Source organism: Myodes glareolus, chromosome 2 (genome assembly GCF_982192425.1).
Source record: "Myodes glareolus chromosome 2, mMyoGla1.1, whole genome shotgun sequence".
In the NCBI taxonomy this organism is placed as follows: domain Eukaryota; kingdom Metazoa; phylum Chordata; class Mammalia; order Rodentia; family Cricetidae; genus Myodes; species Myodes glareolus.
The window spans coordinates 42,047,779-42,067,586 of NC_142027.1; the positions used below are offsets into that span (position 1 = coordinate 42,047,779).

Below are 19,808 nucleotides of genomic sequence, written 5' to 3' on the forward strand. Positions count from 1 at the left end.
ACAAATTTAAACAGTACGTAGCCACAAATCCAGCCTTACGGAAAGTATTAGAAGGAAAAATCACAACCCAAGGAATCCAACATTCTCAATCCTGCCTACAATAACTCAGACATCTAGCAACCCTTCACAAGCACAACTCAAAGAAGGGAAATACACTCACTCTACTACCCAAAAAAAGAGGAAAATAACCAGAGTCAACAACCACTGGTCATTAATATCACTTAATATCAATTGACTCAATGCACCTTAAAAAAGGCACAGACTTAGAGATTGAATACAAAAACAGCATTCTGCTGTTTACAAGAAACACACCTCAACCACAAAGACAGACACCTACTCAGAGTAAAAGGGTGGGAAAAGGTTTTCCAAGCAAACAGACCTAAGAAACAAGCGGGTGTGGCCATTTTAATATCTAACAAAATTAACTTCAAACTAAAAATCAATCAGAAGAGATGGAGACAGACATTTCATACTCATAACAGGAACAATTCATCAGAAGGAAGTCTCAATCCAGAATATCTATTCCCCTAATATAAAGGCATCCACTTATGTAAAAGAAACACTTCTAGAACTCGAGGCAGTCATCAAACCACACACTAATAGTAGGAGACTTCAACACACCTCTCTCACCAATGGACAGGTCAATCAGACAGAAACCTAACAGAGAAATAAGAGAATTATTGGAGGTATTGAATCAAATGGACTTAACAGATATCTGTAGAACATTCCACCCAAATAGGAAAGAATATACCTTCTGCAGATCATGGAACCTTCTCGAATATTGACCACATACTCAGTAACAAAGCAAACTTCCACAGATACAAAAAATATTAGTAACCACCTGTGTCTTGTCAGATCACCATGGAATAAGTTAGAATTCATGTCTACCCCCATGAAGACAACAAACTCGTGGAAGCTGAACAGTCAACTACTGAATCATCCCTGTGTAACATGAAAGCAGGCTTGTCGGGGTATCTGTCCTGCACAGTACCCCACAACCGGCAAGTCCCAGAGAAAATCAACCACACAGAGATCTCTATAAGTTATAAAGCTGATTGGCCCATTAGGTCAGGCTTCTTGTTAACTCTTATAACTTATGTTACCCCATTATCCTTATCTTCATTAGCCAAATGGCTCCGTACCTTTCTCAGCTAGGCAAGTTACATGTTGCCTCTTCGGTGGTCTGCGCAGGAGTAGCAGAGGGAGCTTGCTAGAATACTCCCAGTCTCTTTGTTCCACCTCTATTTCCTGTCTGGCTTTCCTGCCTATACTGTCTGCCTGGCCAATAAGCGTTTTATTAAAATATGATTGACAGAATACAGAAAATTCTCCTGCACCACCCCTGGGTCAAGGAAGAAATAAAGAAAGAAATTAAAGTCTTCCTTGAATTTAATGAAAATAAAGACACAACATACTCAAACCTATGGTACACTATGAAAGCAGTGCTAAGTGCCCAATTAAAGAAAATGGAAAAAGCACACATTGGAGACTTCACAGCACACTTGAAAGCTCTAGAAAAATAAAAGCAGATTCACCCAGGAGGAGTAGAGGACTGGTAATAATCAGACTGAGGGCTGAAATCAACAAAATAGAAACACAGAAAACAATCTAAAGAATCAATGAAAAAAAAGGCTGGTTCTTAGAGAAAATCAACAAGATCGACAAACCCCTATCCAAACAAATTAAATGGCAGAGAGAGAACACAAAAATTAATAAGATCAGAAATGAAAAGGTGGACATAATCACAGACACAGAGGAAATTCAGAGAATCATTAGATCTTACTACAAAAGCCAGTATGCCACAAAATTGGAAAATGTAAAAGAAATGGACACATTTTTAGATAAGTACCATATACCTAAGTTGAACGAAGAATAGGTGAACAATCTAAATAGACCTGTTAGTCGCAAAAAATTAGAAGGTGTTATCAAAATTCTCCCTACCAAAAAATGCCCAGGAACAGATGGTTTCAATGCAGAATTCTACCAGAACTTCCAGGAAGAGCTAATACCTATACTCCTTAATGTATTTCACAATATAGAAACAGAAGAGTCATTGCCAAACTCTTTTTATGAAGCTACAGTTACCCTGATACCAAAACCACACAAAGACACAACCAAGAAAGAAAATTAGAGGCTAATCTCACTCATAAACATCAATGCAAAAATTCTCAATAAAATACTGGCAAATTGTATCCAAGAACACTTTAGAAAAATAATCCATTTTGATAAAGTTGGCCTCATCCCAGAGATGCAGGGCTGGTTCAACATAAGTAAATCTATCAATGTAATCCATCATATAAATAAACTGAAAGAAAAAACCATATGATAATTTCATTGGATGCTGAAAAAGCATTTGACAAAATTCAACACCCCTTTATGATAAAGGTGCTGGAGCGATTGGGGATACAAGGATCATATCTTAATATATAAAAAAAAGCTATTTACAGCAAGCCGACAGTTAACATCAAATTGGATGGAGAGAAACTCAAAGCCATTCCACTAAAATCAGGAACACGACAAGGCTGTCCACTTTCTCCATACATCTTCAATATAGTGCTTGAAGTTCTAGCAATAGCAATAAGACAACATTAGGAGATCAAGGGGTTTCCAATTGGAAAGGAAGAAGTCAAACTTTCGTTATTTGCAGATGATATGATAGTGTGCATAAGCGATCCCAAGAACTCTGCCAAAGAACTTCTACAGCTGATAAACACCTTTAGTAATGTGGCAGGATACAAGATCAACTCCAAAAAATCAGTTGCCCTCCTATACACAAAGGATAAAGAAGCAGAGAGGGAAATCAGAGAAACTTCACCTTTCACGATAGCCACAAATAGCATAAAATATCTTGGGTTAACTCTAACCAAGGAAGTGAAAAACCTATTTGACAAGAACTTTAAGTCTTTGAAGAAAAAATTGAGGAGGATACCAGAAAATGGAAAGAACTCCCTTGCTCTTGGATTGGGAGGATCAACATAGTAAAAATGGCAATTCTACCAAAAGCAATCTATAGATTCAATGCAATCCCCATCAAAATCCCATCAAACTTCTTCACAGACCTTGAGAGAACAATAATCAACTTTATATGGAAAAACAAAAAAAACCCAGGATAGCCAAAACAATCTTATACAATAAAGGAACTTCTGGAGGCATTACCATCCCATACTTCAAACTCTATAACAGAGCAACAGTAATGAAAACAGCTTGGTATTGGCATAAGAACAGAGAAGTCGACCTATGGAATAGAATAGAAGACACGGATATTAACCCACAAACCTATGAACACCTGATTTTTGACAAGGGAGCTAAATGTGTACAATGGAAGAAGGAAAGCATCTTTAACAAATGAGGCTGGCATAATTGGATGTCAACCTGTAGAAGAATGAAAGTAGATCCATATCTATCACCATGCACAAAACTCAAGTCCAAATGGATTAAAGACCTCAATATTAATCTGACCACATTGAACCTGATAGAAGAGAAAGTGGGAAGTAGTCTACAAGACATGGGCACAGGAGAACACTTCCTAGGTAGAACCCCAATAGCACAGACAATAAGAGAAACAATAAATAAATGGGACCTCCTAAAACTGAGAAGCTTCTGTAAAGCAAAAGACACTGTCAGTAAGACAAAAAGGCTACCTTCTGACTGGGAGAAGATCTTCACCAACCCTGCATCATACAAAGGTCTGATCTCCAAAATATACAAAGAACTCAAGAAACTAGATACTAAAACTCTAATTAACCCAATTTAAAAATGGGGTACTGAACTGAACAGAGAATTCTCAACAGAACTTCAAATGGCCAAAAGATACTTAAGGTCATGCTCAACCTCCTTAGCGATCAGGAAAATGCAAATCAAAACAACTTTGAGATACCATCTTACACCTGTCAGAATAGCTAAACTCAAAAACATCATTGAGAGCCTATGCTGGAGAGGATGTGGAGTGAGGGGAATACTCATCCATTGTTGGTGGAAATGCAAACTTGTGCAGCCACTATGGAAATCAGTGTGGCGGTTTCTCAGGAAACTGGGAGTCAACCTCCCTCAGGACCCAGCAGTTCCACTCTTGGGAATGTTCCCAAGAGATGCCCTATCATACTACAAAAGCATTTGTTCAACTATGTTCATAGAAGCACTATTTGTAATAACCAGAACCTGGAAACAACCTAGGTGCCCCTCAATAGAATAATGGTTAAAGAAGGTGTGGAACATATACACATTAGAGTTTTACTCAGCGGTAAAACACAATGACATCTTAAATTTTGCGTGCAAATAGATGGAAATAGAAAACACTTTACTGAGTGAGGTAACCCAGTCTCAAAAAGACGAATATGGTATGTACTCACTCATAAGTGGATTCTAACCATAATTAAAGGTCTTTGAGCCTATAATTCATGATCCTAGAGAAGCTAAATAAGAAAGTGAACCTGAAGAAAATCATATAGTTATCCTCCTGGATATTGGAAGTAGACACGATTGCCAGGCACACTTGGGGGCATGGGGAGTGGGGGTGGGGGGTTGGGAGGTGGATGTAAGGGGAGTTGGGTAGAGAGAAGGGAAAAGGGGAGGATTCGGGATATTTTTGGAGAATAGGATGGGTGGATGGAGGAAGGATGGATATGGGAGCAGGGGAGTAAATATTTCAACTAAGGGAGCCATTTTAGGGTTTGTAAGAGACTTTATTCTAGAGGGTGACCCAGGTCCAAATAGATCCCCAGATTGTTCACTGGACAAGAAGAGGAGAGGGTACATGAACTGGCCTCATCCCATAACCATACTGATGAATATTTTGCATATCACCATAGAACCTTCATCTGGTGATGGATGGAGATAGAGACAGAGTTCCACATCAGAGCACTGGACTTAGCTCCCTAGGTCCAAATGAGGAGCAGAAGGAGGGAGAACATGAGCAAGGAAGTCAGGATCACAAGGGGTTCGTCCACTCACTGAGATGGTGGGACTGATCTAATGGGAGATTACCAAGGCCAGCTAGACTGGGAGCGATGGAGCATGTGATCAAAACGGACACTCTGAACATGGCTGGCAATGAAGGCTAACTGAGAAGCCAAGGACAATGGTATTCGGATTTAATTCTACTGCATGGACTAACTTTGTGGGAGCCTGGTTTTTTTGGATGCTCACCTTTAAAGACCTGTATGGATGGGGGAGTACATTGGACTTCCCACTGGGCAGGGAACCCTAACTGCTCTTAAGACTAGAGAGGGAGGGGGGGGGGTGGGGAGGGGAAGGCAAAAGGGAGGCAGGGAAGAGGTGGAAATTTTTAATAAATAAATAAAAAATAAATAAAAAAGAAAATCTATCAATGTAACTCATCATATAAATAAACTAAAAGAAAAAATCATATGATCATTTCATTAGATGCTGAATAAGCATTTGACAAAATTCAACACCCCTTTATGATAAAAGTCTTGGAAAGGTTCGGGATAGAAGGATCATACCTAAATATAATAAAAGCAATATATAGCAAGTCAACAGCTAATATCAAATTAAATGAAGAGAAACTCAAAGCCATTCCATGAAAATCAGGAACAAGACAAGGCTGCCCACTCTCACCATATCTCTTCATCATAGTTCTTGAAGTTCTAGCAATAGCAATTAGACAACATAGGAGATCAAGGGGATTTGAATCAGAAAGGAAAAAGTCAAACTTTCATTATTGGCAGATCATACGATAGTGTACATTAGTGACCCCAAAAAACTGTACCAAAGAACTCCTACAGATGACAAATACCTTCAGTGATGTGGCAGATTATAAGATCAACTCAGAGAAATCAGTAGCCCTCCTAAACACAAAGGATAGAGAAGCAGAGAGGGAAATCAGAGAAACTTCATCTTTTACGATAACCACAAATAGTATAAAGTATTTTTGGGTAACTCTAACCGAGGAAGAGAAAGATCTATTTGATGAGATATTTAAGACTTTGAAGAATGAAATTGAAGAGGACACCAGAAAATGGAAGGATCTCCCATGCTCTTGGATGGGTAGGATCGACATAGTAAAAATTGCAATTCTATCAAAGGCAATCCATAAATTCAGTTCAATCCCCATCAAAATCCCAACAAAATTCTTCAGACCTTGAAAGAACAATAATCAACTTTATATAGATAAACAAAAAGCCCAGGATAGCCCAACAATCCTATACAATAAAGGAACTTCTTGAGGTATTTCTATCCCTGACTTCAAACTCTATTATAGAGCTACAGTAATGAAAACAGCTTGGTATTGGCATAAAAACAGAGACATCGACCAGGGAATTGAATAGAAGACCCGGATACTAACCCAAAAACTTATGATTTTCGGCAAAGGAGCTAAAACTATACAATGGAAGAAAGAAAGCATCTTCAACAAATGGTGCTGGTATAACTTGATGTCAACCTGTAAAAGAATGAAAATAGATCCATATCTATCACCATGCACAAAACTCAAGGCCAAATGAATTAAAGACCTCAATATTAATCTGATCACACTGAACCTGATAGAAGAGAAAGTGGAAAGTAGTCTACAAGACATGGGCACAGAAGAACACTTCCTACATATAATCCCAATAGCATAGACAATAAGGGCAACATTAAACAAATGGGACCTCCTAAAAATAAGAAGCTTCATGTAAAGCAAAGGACACTGTCATTAAGACACTCCCTACTGAATGGGATAAGATCTTCACCAACCCCTCATCAGACAAAGGTCTGATCTCCAAAATATATAAAGAACTCAAGAAACTAGTCTCAAATTCTAATTAATCTAATTTAAAAACGGGGCACTGAACTGAACAGTGAATTCTCAACAGAAGAAGTAAAAATGGCCAAGAGACACTTAAGGTCATGTTCGACTTCCTTAGCTATCAGGGAAATGCAAATCAAAACAACTTTGAGAAACCATCTTATACCAGTCAGAATTGCTAGGATCAAAAACACCAATGAAAGCTTATGCAGGAGATGATGTTGCATGAGGGAAACACTCATCCTTTGCTAGTTTGAATGTGAACTTGTACAATCACATTGGCAATAAGTATGGCAGTTTCTCAGAAAATTGGGAATAAACCTACTCCAGGACCCAGCAATACCACTCTTTGGCATATACCCAAAAGATTTTCAATCATATTACAAGGACATTTCTTCATCTATGTTCATAACAGCATTATTTGTAATAGCAAGAACCTGGAAATAACCTAGATGCCCTTCAACCAAAGAATGGATACAGAAAATGTGGCACATTTACACATTAGTGTCATTCTCAGTGGTAAAAGAAACAATGACATCTTGAAATTTGCATGCACATGTGTGGAACTAGCAAAAAATCATCCTAAGTGGGGTACCCCAGACCCAGAAAGATGAACATGGTATTATTCACTTGTAGGAGGCCACTTGTTAGTTCTCAACTATTCAGAAACAAAATAATCACACAGAAACTGTATTAATTACAACACTGCTTGGCCTATTAGTTTATGCATATTTCTAGCTCACTCTTATCTCTTAAATTAACCCATTTCTATTATTTTATATTTTACCATGAAGCTCATTACCTACCAGCAAGATTCTGGCTATCAGTTTGCATCTGTCTCAGGCAGTGGCTCCATGGCTTCTTGTCTCCAGCTTCTTTCTCCCAACATTCAGTTTAGTTTTCCCCACCTAGCTCTGTTGTGCCTTACTATAGGCCAAAGAAGTTTCTTTATTCATTAACCAATAAAAGCAACACATAGACAGAAGAACTTCCCATACCAATACTCATACACAAGTGGATACTAACTGTAAAACAAAGGATGTTGAGCCTGTAGATCATGATCCTAGACCAGTTAAGTGTTAGGAAAACTCCTAAGATGAGCTGCTCCACTGGCACAAAGAAATTCAATCAGGTCAAATCAAATCAAATTAAAATGCCCATGTTTTATTAAATACAACACTCTCAGGTTGCCAAGAGCATGGCAGGAGAGACTGAAAACAAGAGAGCACATGCAAAACCCAGGACCGTGTGTTCCTCCTCTGGGCACCCACTTAAATACCCTGTGGGAGTGGTCCTGACCCTGGTCCCTGGCATTCTGGGGTTTGGAGTCCAGACCAAAGCAACTCCCAGGTCAGAGGGCTGGGATGGATGTCAGAGCCTGGGGTGATGCTCCCAACTTAACATCACACTAAGTAAGAAGGTGATCCCTAGTGAAAACATATATAGATATACCTGGAAAGTGGAAATGGACAATATACCCTGACAAAATTGGGAGCATGAGAGTCAGGGAGTAGGGAGGGCAGAAGGGGAAAATGAGGGGAAAAAGGGAGAAGAGAGGAGAACTTGCAGGAATAGGATAATTGAGATGGAGAAAGAACAGAGATAAGAGCAAGGAAAAAGATATTTTGATTGAGGGAGCCATTTTGAGGCTAGCAAGAAACCTGGCACTAGAGAAATCATAGGAATCCACAAGGATGACCCCAGTTAAGACCCTAAGCAATAGAGGAGAGGCCCAAACTGGCCTTGTCCTGTAGTCATAATGATGAATATCTTAAATATCACCAGAGAACGTTCATCTAGCAACTGAGGGAAACAGACAGAGACCTGCATCAGAGACCTGAATTGAGCTTCCAAAGTCAAGTTGAAGAGTGGAAGGAGTGAGAATATGAGCAAAAAGATCAATACCATGAAGAGGGCCCACTAAAACAGTTTACCGAAACTTATGGGAGCTTACCAACTCCAGCCAGAGAGGGAAGAAAACATCATAGGACAAAACTAGTCCCTCTGAGTGTGGGTGACAGTTATATGGCTGTGGCAGACTGTGGAGCCACTGGCAGTGGTACCAGGGTTTGTCCCTTCTGTTTGTACTCATTTTTTGAGAACTTACTCTCTTTGGATGGATACCTTGGTCAAATATAGTAGGGAGGGCCTTGGACCTTCCCCAAAGCAATGTGCCTTACCCTCTCTGAGTAGTGGATGAGAGTTAGGTGGGGGGTAGGGGAAGGGAATAGAAAAAGGGGAAGGAGTGGGAACTCAGATTGGTATGTAAAATGAAAAATATAGTTCTTTTTATTTTTTAAAAAATAAAATATAAAAAAACTGATGTAGGTGGGCCTTCTATCTATATGTTACTTTCATTGGTTAATAAAGAGACTGCCTTGGCCTTTTTGATAGTCCAGCCCTTAGGTGGGTGGAGTATACAGAACAGTATTGTGGGAGAAAGAAAGCAGAGGCAGGGAGACACCATGATTCCTCTTCCCGAGATGGATGCTGGCTAGAATCCTCCCGGTAAGCCACGACCTCGTGGTGGTATACAGATTACTAGATACGGGTTAGTCAAGATGTGAGAGTTAGCTAATAAAAGGCCAGAGCTAAATGGCCAGTCAGTGTTTAAAAGAATACAGTTTCCATGTAATTATTTCGGGTAAAGCTAGCTGGCCGGGTAGCAGGATGCAGCTCGCCGCTCCATTTTACTACAAAAAAAAAACATTTCTTGTGCACAAGATCATATTTGTGTTAGAGAGAGTGGGAGGTTCACTAAATAGTTAATCTATAACCATGACATTAATTACATTAATTGTGCTAATACTTTCGTAGGTGTACATTTATCTCCACCACACAGGGTTGAATACAGGAGCAAAACCTTGTACATACCAACTTTATTTTAAATTCTCTTCATTTCTAATACATAAATGGCACCAAAGAAAATAATGTCAGAGTTATTTCCAAAAAATGGATATATAGGATATGGTCAGGTTCACTATAGATTGTGAAGGAAAAGAATGTGATTCCAGTTGATTGCACAAGGTTTTGTTGTCTTACACAGAAATCCAAATTTCTCTTCATATTTGTTTGTGGCCAGGTGATCCTTATTGTTTCTCTGCACATTATCATTTCTATATAAGCAAGATTAATGAGACAAAAGTAATAAAATATGTGAACAATAAAGATGATGTTAAAGCCAAAATTTTATAGATGATTATTAGATTTAACCTCAAAATTTCATTTCTCTTTAATCGAGCTGTTAAGGTGAATGGTGTTTTGGGAACCAACCTTGCCAACTAGAGTCTTTGCAGAAATACCTAATGTCAATGCCAAGGAACTCCCTATAGAATTATCACTGACCTATGAGTATAGAGAGTGTCCTAAATTCTCATAAATTATTCCCCAATGTTTTAAGGCCTCTCTCTGGAAGCATCAGGTGACTCTGTTCGGCTATATAGCATGACAGGCAGTGAGCTCACAGTATGTGGATGGCTTTCAAATTCATTTATAAATATGGAGAGACCAAAATAAAATACTTCAGAATATATTTTGCATTTTATCCTTTTATATTTAGTTTGTCTCTGAATTGAAGATCTATTGAAAAGATAGAATGAAGTAGTAGGTGGGTTACTCTGTCTATTCTGAGCTCAAAAGCATCATAGTACTGTCAGCAAATACACAGGTAAACTATATACAACTCCAAAAACTAATTTTAGAATGGGTAGGAAAATTGTTTCAGATTTGGCTGAATAATTTTGTTTTGTACTAGTGAGATAAAAATGAGTTCTTACCTAGTATATTCTGATAAAATATTTTAAAATAAATTATCATTGTCTAAGTTTAAATATGAATATACCTATTTCATTAGCCAGTAAATGTTGATAAAAATAAATTTTATGTTGCTAAAAATTTTGAATGATTTAAATTAAGAGATATTATAATGTTATATATTTAAATTATAAGTAGCAATTTATTTTATTCATTTAATTATAAACTATTAGCAATACAATGACAGAAAATCGTTCTGTTTTATTGAACTGAAAAATGAAACTGTGTAGTTTCATTAGACAACAGAAAAAATCAAGGAAACAGTAATTACAGTGTAATTTTAAAGCCATAATATTTAAATTATTATTGTACACTGGTCTAAAAAATTATCCATTTAAACTTTTCTAGATCAGAGAGTTGTAGCCATTCCTAGAAGAAAGAAAATGATTACAATAGTAAAATACATGCTATTTCCTGATTTAACTTTTTCAGTATTAAACCTGCCAAAATAAATCTAACAAATTTTAGTGGCTATTGAATTCTAATATAAGGATTAAGAAGAAAAGAATTTAAAGTTAAAATAATAATATAAATGTAAAACCCTTATTGAACTCAATAAAAGAAAAACATTGCTTCATCCTGACAATATTGGCAAGCACAAAGCAGGAATTTACACACATCAGTGTGTACATTGTGAGCAGACACCTTGTCACTAGGACTCATAATAAATAATGTTCCCTGAACACTAGAAACCACACAGAAAATATTAGGATATAGGGAAAATTATGAGTAGAAATCATTTTTTAAAAATTTATCAGATGAGATATATTAGCATCCAGAATATGTTAAAAGTCATCAGAGAACTAATTTAAGAGAAAATGATCATATTATTCAATCTTATAAAAAGTTAATCTTATAAAAGTTAAATGACCTTAATTTAAAATATCCCACAGTCATTATAGTAAAAAATGAAAATGCAGAAAAATCATTTCCAAACTCATTCTTAATTCTATGGAGTTTTCATAAGTTAGTCCTTAAATATCTGAAGAACAATATATTTTTAAACATCATAATAGAGAAGATTTAATATCTAAAAATTAAAGAATCAAATGTGCAGATCATATATTTATACACAGCTATATAACTATCCATGTGAGGCATTTAGGGGTTAGTTCAACATACACCTTAAGACTATACTCATAAGTACAATCTATATGTGGTTTATTCCCATATGACTTAACCTACCATGACATATTTCAGGGAACTGCTGAGGTAAATTGAAGAAGTCCTTACCTGCTCACTGTAACTAGAAAGGGAAAGTTAGATATATTACTCCTATAATATTAACCAAATATAATAACGGTTTTTGTCTCAGTAGGGAAAGAATGGAGAAGACAAATCAGTCTTTAACAACAGAGTTCATCCTGGAGGGATTCTCAGATATTCCAGACCTGAAGATCCTCCTGTTCCTGGTATTCTCTGTCATCTATCTGGTCACTATGGTGGGAAATCTTGGGCTGGTGGTCTTGATCTACATGGAACGCCATCTTCATACACCCATGTACATCTTTCTGGGAAATCTGGCTCTCATGGATTCCTGTTGCTCCTGTGCCGTCACTCCCAAGATGCTGGAGAACTTCTTTTCTGTGGACAGAAGGATTTCTCTCTATGAATGTATGGCACAGTTCTATTTTCTCTGTGTTGCTGAAACTGCAGACTGCTTCCTCCTGGCAGCAATGGCTTTTGACCGCTATGTGGCCATATGCAACCCACTGCAGTACCACACCATGATGTCCAAGAAGCTCTCCATTCAGATGAGTGTAGGCACCTTCATTGCCAGTAACCTGCACTCTATGATTCAAGTAGGCTGTCTCTTAAGGTTAACTTTCTGTAAATCAAATCGCATTGATCACTTCTTCTGTGATGTTCTTCCTCTATTTAGACTCTCCTGTACAGACCCTTCTATTAACGAACTAATGATATATATTTTTTCAATGCCAATTCAAGTATTTACCATTACCACTATCTTGGTCTCTTATTTCTGCATTCTTTTCACTATTTTCAGGATGAAATCCAAGGATGGGAGAGGAAAAGCATTTTCCACTTGTGCATCCCACTTTCTTTCAGTGTCGATATTCTACATCTGCCTTCTCATGTATATTCGACCTTTGGAAGAAGGGAATAAAGATATACCTGTGGCTGTATTTTATACAATAGTAGTTCCTTTGTTAAACCCTTTTATTTACAGCCTGAGAAATAAGGAGGTAGTAAATGCTATTAAGAAAGTTATGAAGACTTACAGTATTTTTAAAAAATCTCTGACTTCTACAGCTCACTAATTTCAGTTCACTAAATAATAAAATAATGCAAGTCCAATATAATTTGTTAATTATTCATTTGAATTATATAACCCAAATAAGGTAATGTAAATTTAATAGATGTCATATCTATTCTCTTTACTCTCATGGTATCTTACAATAGTACAGCATCAGCAAATTAATACTAGATCATATTTTCAAAATTTATACCATAACCATAGATTTTAGCATATTTTTCAGATTAAGCTTTAATGGTTATTCTTTGAGTAGGATAAATTCAATCTGGAATCTTTGTTCCTGGGAGCATCTAATATAATCTCAATACTTTCTGTTCGGTCCTTGCCCTAGATATGGGGAGTCTGGGGTAATGTGCAAATCCTCAAAACAGATTCAGACATTTCTTCAAAGAGGTATTTGAAGCTTCTGGTCTTTATTTTTCTATTTCTACTGAGAAATAAAACAAACTATAAACAAAAGTCATGAATCCTCCTTTCTCACTTAAATGATCTTATGCCTACATGTTCTTTTAAACATGGGAGTAGCTAACCACTTTCTGATTGGCTTTAAGTCCTACTCCCAAAAAAGAAGCTCACTCCTGGCACCAATATTGAGTCAAGAACCTGTGGACAGACAAGATAACAGGCCCTAAGGAAGCACCTACTACTATTATTCTAAACAAATAGAAACCCTAAGACACTCTAGTAGATTTCAAAGTGAGACACTTGTGGGGGAAAAAAGCAAAATGTCATTTATAGCAAAATTTATTGCACTTACAAATTGTAATTGCTCTTAATAATGAAAAAAAAAACCCAGAGACAGATATTAGGGGATAAAAGTCGAAAGGTCAGAGTAGGAGAAAAAAGGTGATCCTATCTCTACAAATTCTCAGACTGAATGCTCTCTCTGTGAAACCTCAGACTGCATGCTCAGATTGAATCCTGAGACTGCATCCGTCCCTCCAAAACCTCAGACTGCCCTTGAGCTCCTGTCTCTCTTCCCACCTTATATTTCTCTCTCCGCCCAGCCATATCACTCCTGTCTCAACTTCCCTCATGCTGAGATTAAAAACACATGATCCCAAGTGCTGGGATCACCTTTGTGTGGGCTCTGCTTCTCTTTTACAAAGATTCAATCTCTTGTAGCCCAGAGTGGTTTTGAACTCACAGAGATTCATCTGCTTCTGTTTCCCAAGTGCTGGGAAACAGTGAGCCGCAAACTGCCTGGCCTCTGTGGCCATCTAGTGGTTTAGCTATGCATTCTTATCTTCAGGAAAGATTTATTTGTTAGATTATAAACAAAATGACAGTACAGTTATTATTTTTTCATTTCCTTACCAGAGGAAAAAATACTCCCTTCTTTTTCCTTCCCACTAAAGTGGCCTCTTCCTCTCTGTTTTTTAAAAAATAGACTATGTCAGTAGGTTCCTGGTCCTTTGGCACTTACATTCTGTTCCATCTTTTCTAACAGTCTCTGAGCCTTAGCTTTAAGGTTGTGTTGCAAATGTATTTATTAGGTATGGAAATCACAAAGTCAGTGGGCGTTATACTTAGCTAATTATGGGGGTAGGGAGTGCATATATTTAAGGATGTAGTTCAATTTCCTTCAAAGAGCCCCAAGGAACTAATGACTCACCTCTGACTTACAGATATTTAATACAGAATTACACTACTGAGAAACATAAACACCATACCTTACTGAGTAGAAACTGTGTTTTAGAAATAATTAAATACCTCTACACAAAATAAAATGGAAAAAAAGTTCAAATATTCAGGCAAGTTTGTATCAAAAGACCAAAAAGTAACAGGATTGTGTGTGTGTGTGTGTGTGTGTGTTATGTGTTTTGTGCATATATACATAGTGTATGGGAAAATGTTAACACACACAGAGAACAGAGGAACACATTGATCATCCTATAACTCTCCATCTTATGCTTGAGACAAAAATCTTTCACTAAACTTGGCTCATGGCCAACAAGCTCTACCAATCTTCCTGTCTCCACTTCTTCCCATGATACTAGGATCAGTAGTGTATAAGGACATATACACATTTTTAGTGTGGTTTCCCAGGATTTGAACTTAGATCCTTGTGCATGGGCTGCCCATCTGCTGCTGAGCCATCTATTTTGCCCAGTGCTAATTATTTTCATAACTCTTACTAATTTTATATCCTCCAATAATGTTATCAAACTAGCTTGAGATGATTTTATATTTGTTTCAGTACAAATAGTGAGGAGAACTTTTAAACTTAGGTCGGTTACACCCAAATTAACAAGATAATTTTCAAGATGCTCTTTAGTAAAGACCATGTTTCTACTGGGTAGTTTTAATTCAATAGTTCATATTTGTTAGGACTTAAATTCCTTACAGAAAAATACTGGTGTCAGTGCTAGAAAATCCTCTCCTGATTTGACAGAGGTTTTAAGTTTCCAATACAAGGTACATATATATTATTACCTGTGGGTAGACTTTGATCTTCATTATTCCGTCTCAATTGTTGTAAGATCAAGGTATATGCTATTAACAAATTCTGAGACTTTCACTATAAAACAAATGCGTACTTTCAAGAAATTTTCATCAGTGAAATCTAAGTAAGAGAAATATTCTAACATTTTACCTTAAATGTAGGCATGACAAAAGTTTGCTTTTCTAATTTTTAAATAAATGTTCATTTTTTCCTAACTTTTTACTCCTCTTGACTGTGTAGCTCATCTCAAAGTTCAAAAATATGTGAAACCAAATAGAAGTACAATACTGTAATCCACCTTACTTTAATTGTAAGGTAGAATCTCAAATTAGATAGCTAAGATCACAAATAAATTACTTAAATAATTCAAGCTTATGTAAAAAGTAATTTTCAATAATGTCTCAGATATATCAATTAAAATATTTTTGAACAAAGTGAATTTCTCTTGCCTTCTTCTAATGTTTTGATTACCAGGGAACAAAACCACTATGGCCATAAAATCAATAAAAGTTTGTAAGACCCAATGAATCACCAAGTATTGGGAATTAGCAGTGTTTTAAGAAAAAGTGAAACTTGAATTCAAATTTCAGGAATTTAAGCTTTTTTAGTTTTAAGGTTTAAAAATATAAGTTAATAAGTAAATTCATTTTCATGAGGTCCTAAAGTGCTGAGGCACACTTTAGAGTACAAAGTTTTCTAAGGAAACAGAAAATAATAAAATTCAAGTTCAATTTTTAAGATAAATTTTTCATAATATAGTGGCATCAAGATTATTTTATAGATACTTCTTCACATAAGAGACTATGCAGAAACAAAGAATTAATGAAAATTCTTTCAGGATACCGAAAGCAAAGTACCCACACCTGAGCATAAGGATAAAGTTAGAACTGTAAATAATCCTATCTTCAAAACATTTGATAACATGTTTCACAGAATTGGATATACCTAAGCTTAAAATGTTTTCAATATAGTAAAAGTGTTCAAATATGTACAGAAAATAAAGTAATATACATTATACATACATACAAAAATGTGAATTTTAGGTAAGCCTTGCAGTGCAATTCAGTAATCCCCACCATTTGGGAAATAAAGGCATGAGGACTGAAAATTGAAATTTTAGATGGGCTTCAGAGAATCTTCAAGGAAGGAATAGATAAAAGTGAGATTGTCTCAAAATTCAGAATTTTTTTTCTAAAACTAAAGAACTGAAAGAACAGCTCAGGGTTAGAAAAAAGTCAGAAATAACAATTATTAACATAAACTGCTACTATTATAAGAAATATGTAAACTAGCCTTGCAAAGCAGAAACAGGATGTAATATTTGAAAAATTCAGTGGATGTAATGGTACAGATAGACTCAGTGTTTACAAAACTGTATATGAAACAGGATGATAAAAATGAAAATCATCATCTCTGTAACTTTTTGAGAATTTTATTTACAAATAACTATAAATTCATTAGTACTAGAAATCTTTGTGCAATTCATAAAAATAATTTTAATATATTGACAACATATTTTCAAAAAATATTTCTTCTTCCTGATGAATAAATTTAAAGTTTCAGTTAAATGAAAACATATACAGAAAATTTTATTCTAAATTTATTTTGATGTTCTTTAACAAACCTGATATCAAAATTATTTTGAAACAATATGTTAGCTATGTGTGCCCTAAATTTTTATATATAATTATATAATTGCATAGACAAATATTTCCATATTTAAAAAGTTCCTTTCTGTTATTGTAAAAATACTTCTGTAAATTTTGACTTGAAGTTGGATCACAAACGCCAGCACTCTGTGGGAAGAAATACTCTCAAGAAGCATAGTTAGCTGCATTCCAGAATCAATAACAGGTGCACAAATATTTTCTTATACAAAAAATATAAGTAGAGAATTATATTCTCAGCATTACAATTATATAACTTAGTAATTACAGTGGCAATAGACAAGATATTGAGGACAACTACTCCTTTACAACTACTCCTTGGCAACAGAGTTCCTCCTGATGGGATTCACAGATCACTCAGACCTGAAGATCCTCCTGCTCCTGGTGTTCTCCGCTATCCATCTGGTCACCACGGTGAGGAATCTCAGTCTGGTGACCTTGATCTATGTGGAACGCCATCTTCGCACATCCATGTACATCTTTCTGGGAAACCTGGCTCTCATGGATTCCTGTTGTTCCTGTGCCGCCACTCCCAAGATTATAGAGAATTTTTTTCTGAGGACAGAAGTATTTCTTTCTATGAATGCATGGCACAGTCCTATTTTCTCTGTTTTGCTGAAACTACAGACTGCTTCCTTCTGGCAGCAATGGCCTATGACCGCTATGTGGCCATATGCAACCCACTGCAGTACCACACCATGATGTCCAAGAAGCTCTGCCTTCAGATAGCCACAGGAGCCTACATAGCAGGAGCGCTGCATCCTATGATCAACATAAGATTTTGTTCAACTTTGTTTTCTGTAGGTCTTGTAATCAAACACTTTTTTGTGATATACTTCCATTGTATAGACTCTAATGTGTTGACCCTTATGTCAATGCCTACTCAGTAAAAATATTCATTCTATAACAGGAATATTTTCATATTTATTATTAGTCATTTTTGCTCTCATATTTCCTGAAATATGTGTAAGAGCTATCAATCTGGACTTTAAAACTATGCTATTATAGTGAAATTGTTATGGCTTTAATTTTTCCTTCTTTTGATTCTTTTTTCATCTAATATGGCACTGGAATTCCAAAATATATCTATTAAATCAAGTTTTTTCTCCTACATGGTGTTATCATTGCTTTTTGGTTAGGAATAATAAAAACTTCACCATCTCAAAAGAAAATCATTGTCATATTATTTAAAAAAAAAAAGATATTTTACAAGCCAGTGTGGATTGCTCTTCAAGTGGCAGTGTTCCGTTTTTTTTTTTCAGCGTAAAACAAAGAAAGAAAGAAAACAAATATGGAAAACACAAAGAAAACAGAGGCATTAAGCAAGCAGAGAAATCTAAAGTGGGAGAGACCTCAGACTCTCCTGTTACAATAAAACAGATTCTTGGTGCAAACTTCAATAAATCTATAACTAAGATGAGGGTTAAAGTTATCATTTTTAGTAAAACCAAAAACCATACATAAAAATATAGAATTATTAATCCAGATTTGGCCTTACATAAGTGAATGTTGTCTGCTCTTGGCCTTAAAAAGGATAATCTATCTCCCTTGTTATCTTGCTAGGGCTGAGTTCAGTACATGTTTTGTTACTGCTGACCAGCCTTTTTTTGTTTCCCAGCTCACATCTCCTTTTACCGCTTAAATACCCTGTGGAAGTGGCCCTCACCTGGCATGCTGGGATTTAGAGTCCAAACCAATGCAACTCTCAGACCAGGGAGGGCTGGGATGGATGCCAGGGACTGGGGTGACACTCACTACCTAACATGGCACATAGGATGGTTGACAATCACTGAATATAAAGTTCTCCATGCCTTGTAAAATGTCCAGATTTTTTTCTCAAAGAGAAAAATATTCATTGTCCATATATGGAAAAAATTTGCAATAGAAGTCAGCAGGCAAATATTGTTGAACTCCCCTTGATTTCTGAAGAGTCCCTAATTTCCAATTCACCAATGAATACTGATATTCATAATTAGAGGATCACGTGGTTTAATACTGAACAAGGTTGCATGTACAGAGAAGAGTTTACTAGCAGTTACAAAAGCTGTTTATTCTTCCTGTCCTCATTAGAAATTACTGGCCTTTCTAGTAGCACTGTGGAGGGTATTTATAGTAATCTACAAATATAGTATGTGATTTCTTTAGTATCCGAACATACCAATTAGGAGTTGCATCTGACTTTTGTTCCTGGGTGTTTGGATTAAAGGAGTGTGGTGTGCGAGAATTGTCTGTATTCTGTCAATCATATTTTAATAAAACGCTGATTGGCCAGGCAGAAAGTATAGGCGGGTCAACCAGACAGGAAGTAGAGGCGGAGTAATGAGAATAGGATAAGGCTAGGGAGGAGGAAACTCCCTCCCACATTTCTGCGCAGACCACCAAAGAGGCAACATGTAAGTTGTCACACTGAGAAAGGTACTGAGCCCGTGTGGCTAACATAGATCAGAATAATGGGTTAAGATAAGTCATAAGAAGGACGAAGAAAATGAAAAAGGAAATAAGGACTGCGAGGGATGCTATCACCCACTGATACAAGGGGACGGATCTAATGAGAGCTTACCAAGGCCATTTGGACTGGGGTTGAACGAGGACGTGATCCAACCAGATTCTCTGAATGTGGCCAGATTCTCTGAATGTGGCTGGCCCGGAGTCTTTCTGAAAAGCCATTGACAATGACACTGGGACTTGCTTCCTCTGCATATACTGGATTTTTGGGATCTAGTCTGCTTGGATACTCAACTTCCTGGACCTGGAGGGAGTGGGGGAGGAACTTGAACTTCCCACAGGGCAGGAAACCCTGACTGCTCTTAGGGACGAAGAGGGAGGAGGAGAGGGAGTGGGGGGAGTGGGAGGGTCTTGGGA

General features: G+C 36.6%; 1 protein-coding gene and 1 pseudogene across 1 annotated transcript; both read left to right on the forward strand.

Annotated features, from left to right (window-relative positions):
- The first annotated feature begins 11,883 nt into the window (after positions 1 to 11,883).
- LOC125392887 (olfactory receptor 5K16-like) lies at positions 11,884 to 12,837 on the forward strand. Its single transcript, XM_048422867.3, has one exon. It carries the CDS (start codon positions 11,884 to 11,886, stop codon positions 12,835 to 12,837), a length of 954 nt encoding a protein of 317 aa, XP_048278824.2.
- A 346-nt stretch (positions 12,838 to 13,183) lies between these two features.
- LOC125392722 (olfactory receptor 5K4-like) lies at positions 13,184 to 17,853 on the forward strand (annotated as a pseudogene).
- Positions 17,854 to 19,808: the final 1,955 nt, after the last annotated feature.

Bases quoted from the DNA above. Each gene is read 5' to 3' on its own strand.
- LOC125392887 (XM_048422867.3), top strand. From the start codon at position 11,884: ATGGAGAAGACAAATCAGTCTTTAACAACAGAGTTCATCCTGGAGGGA.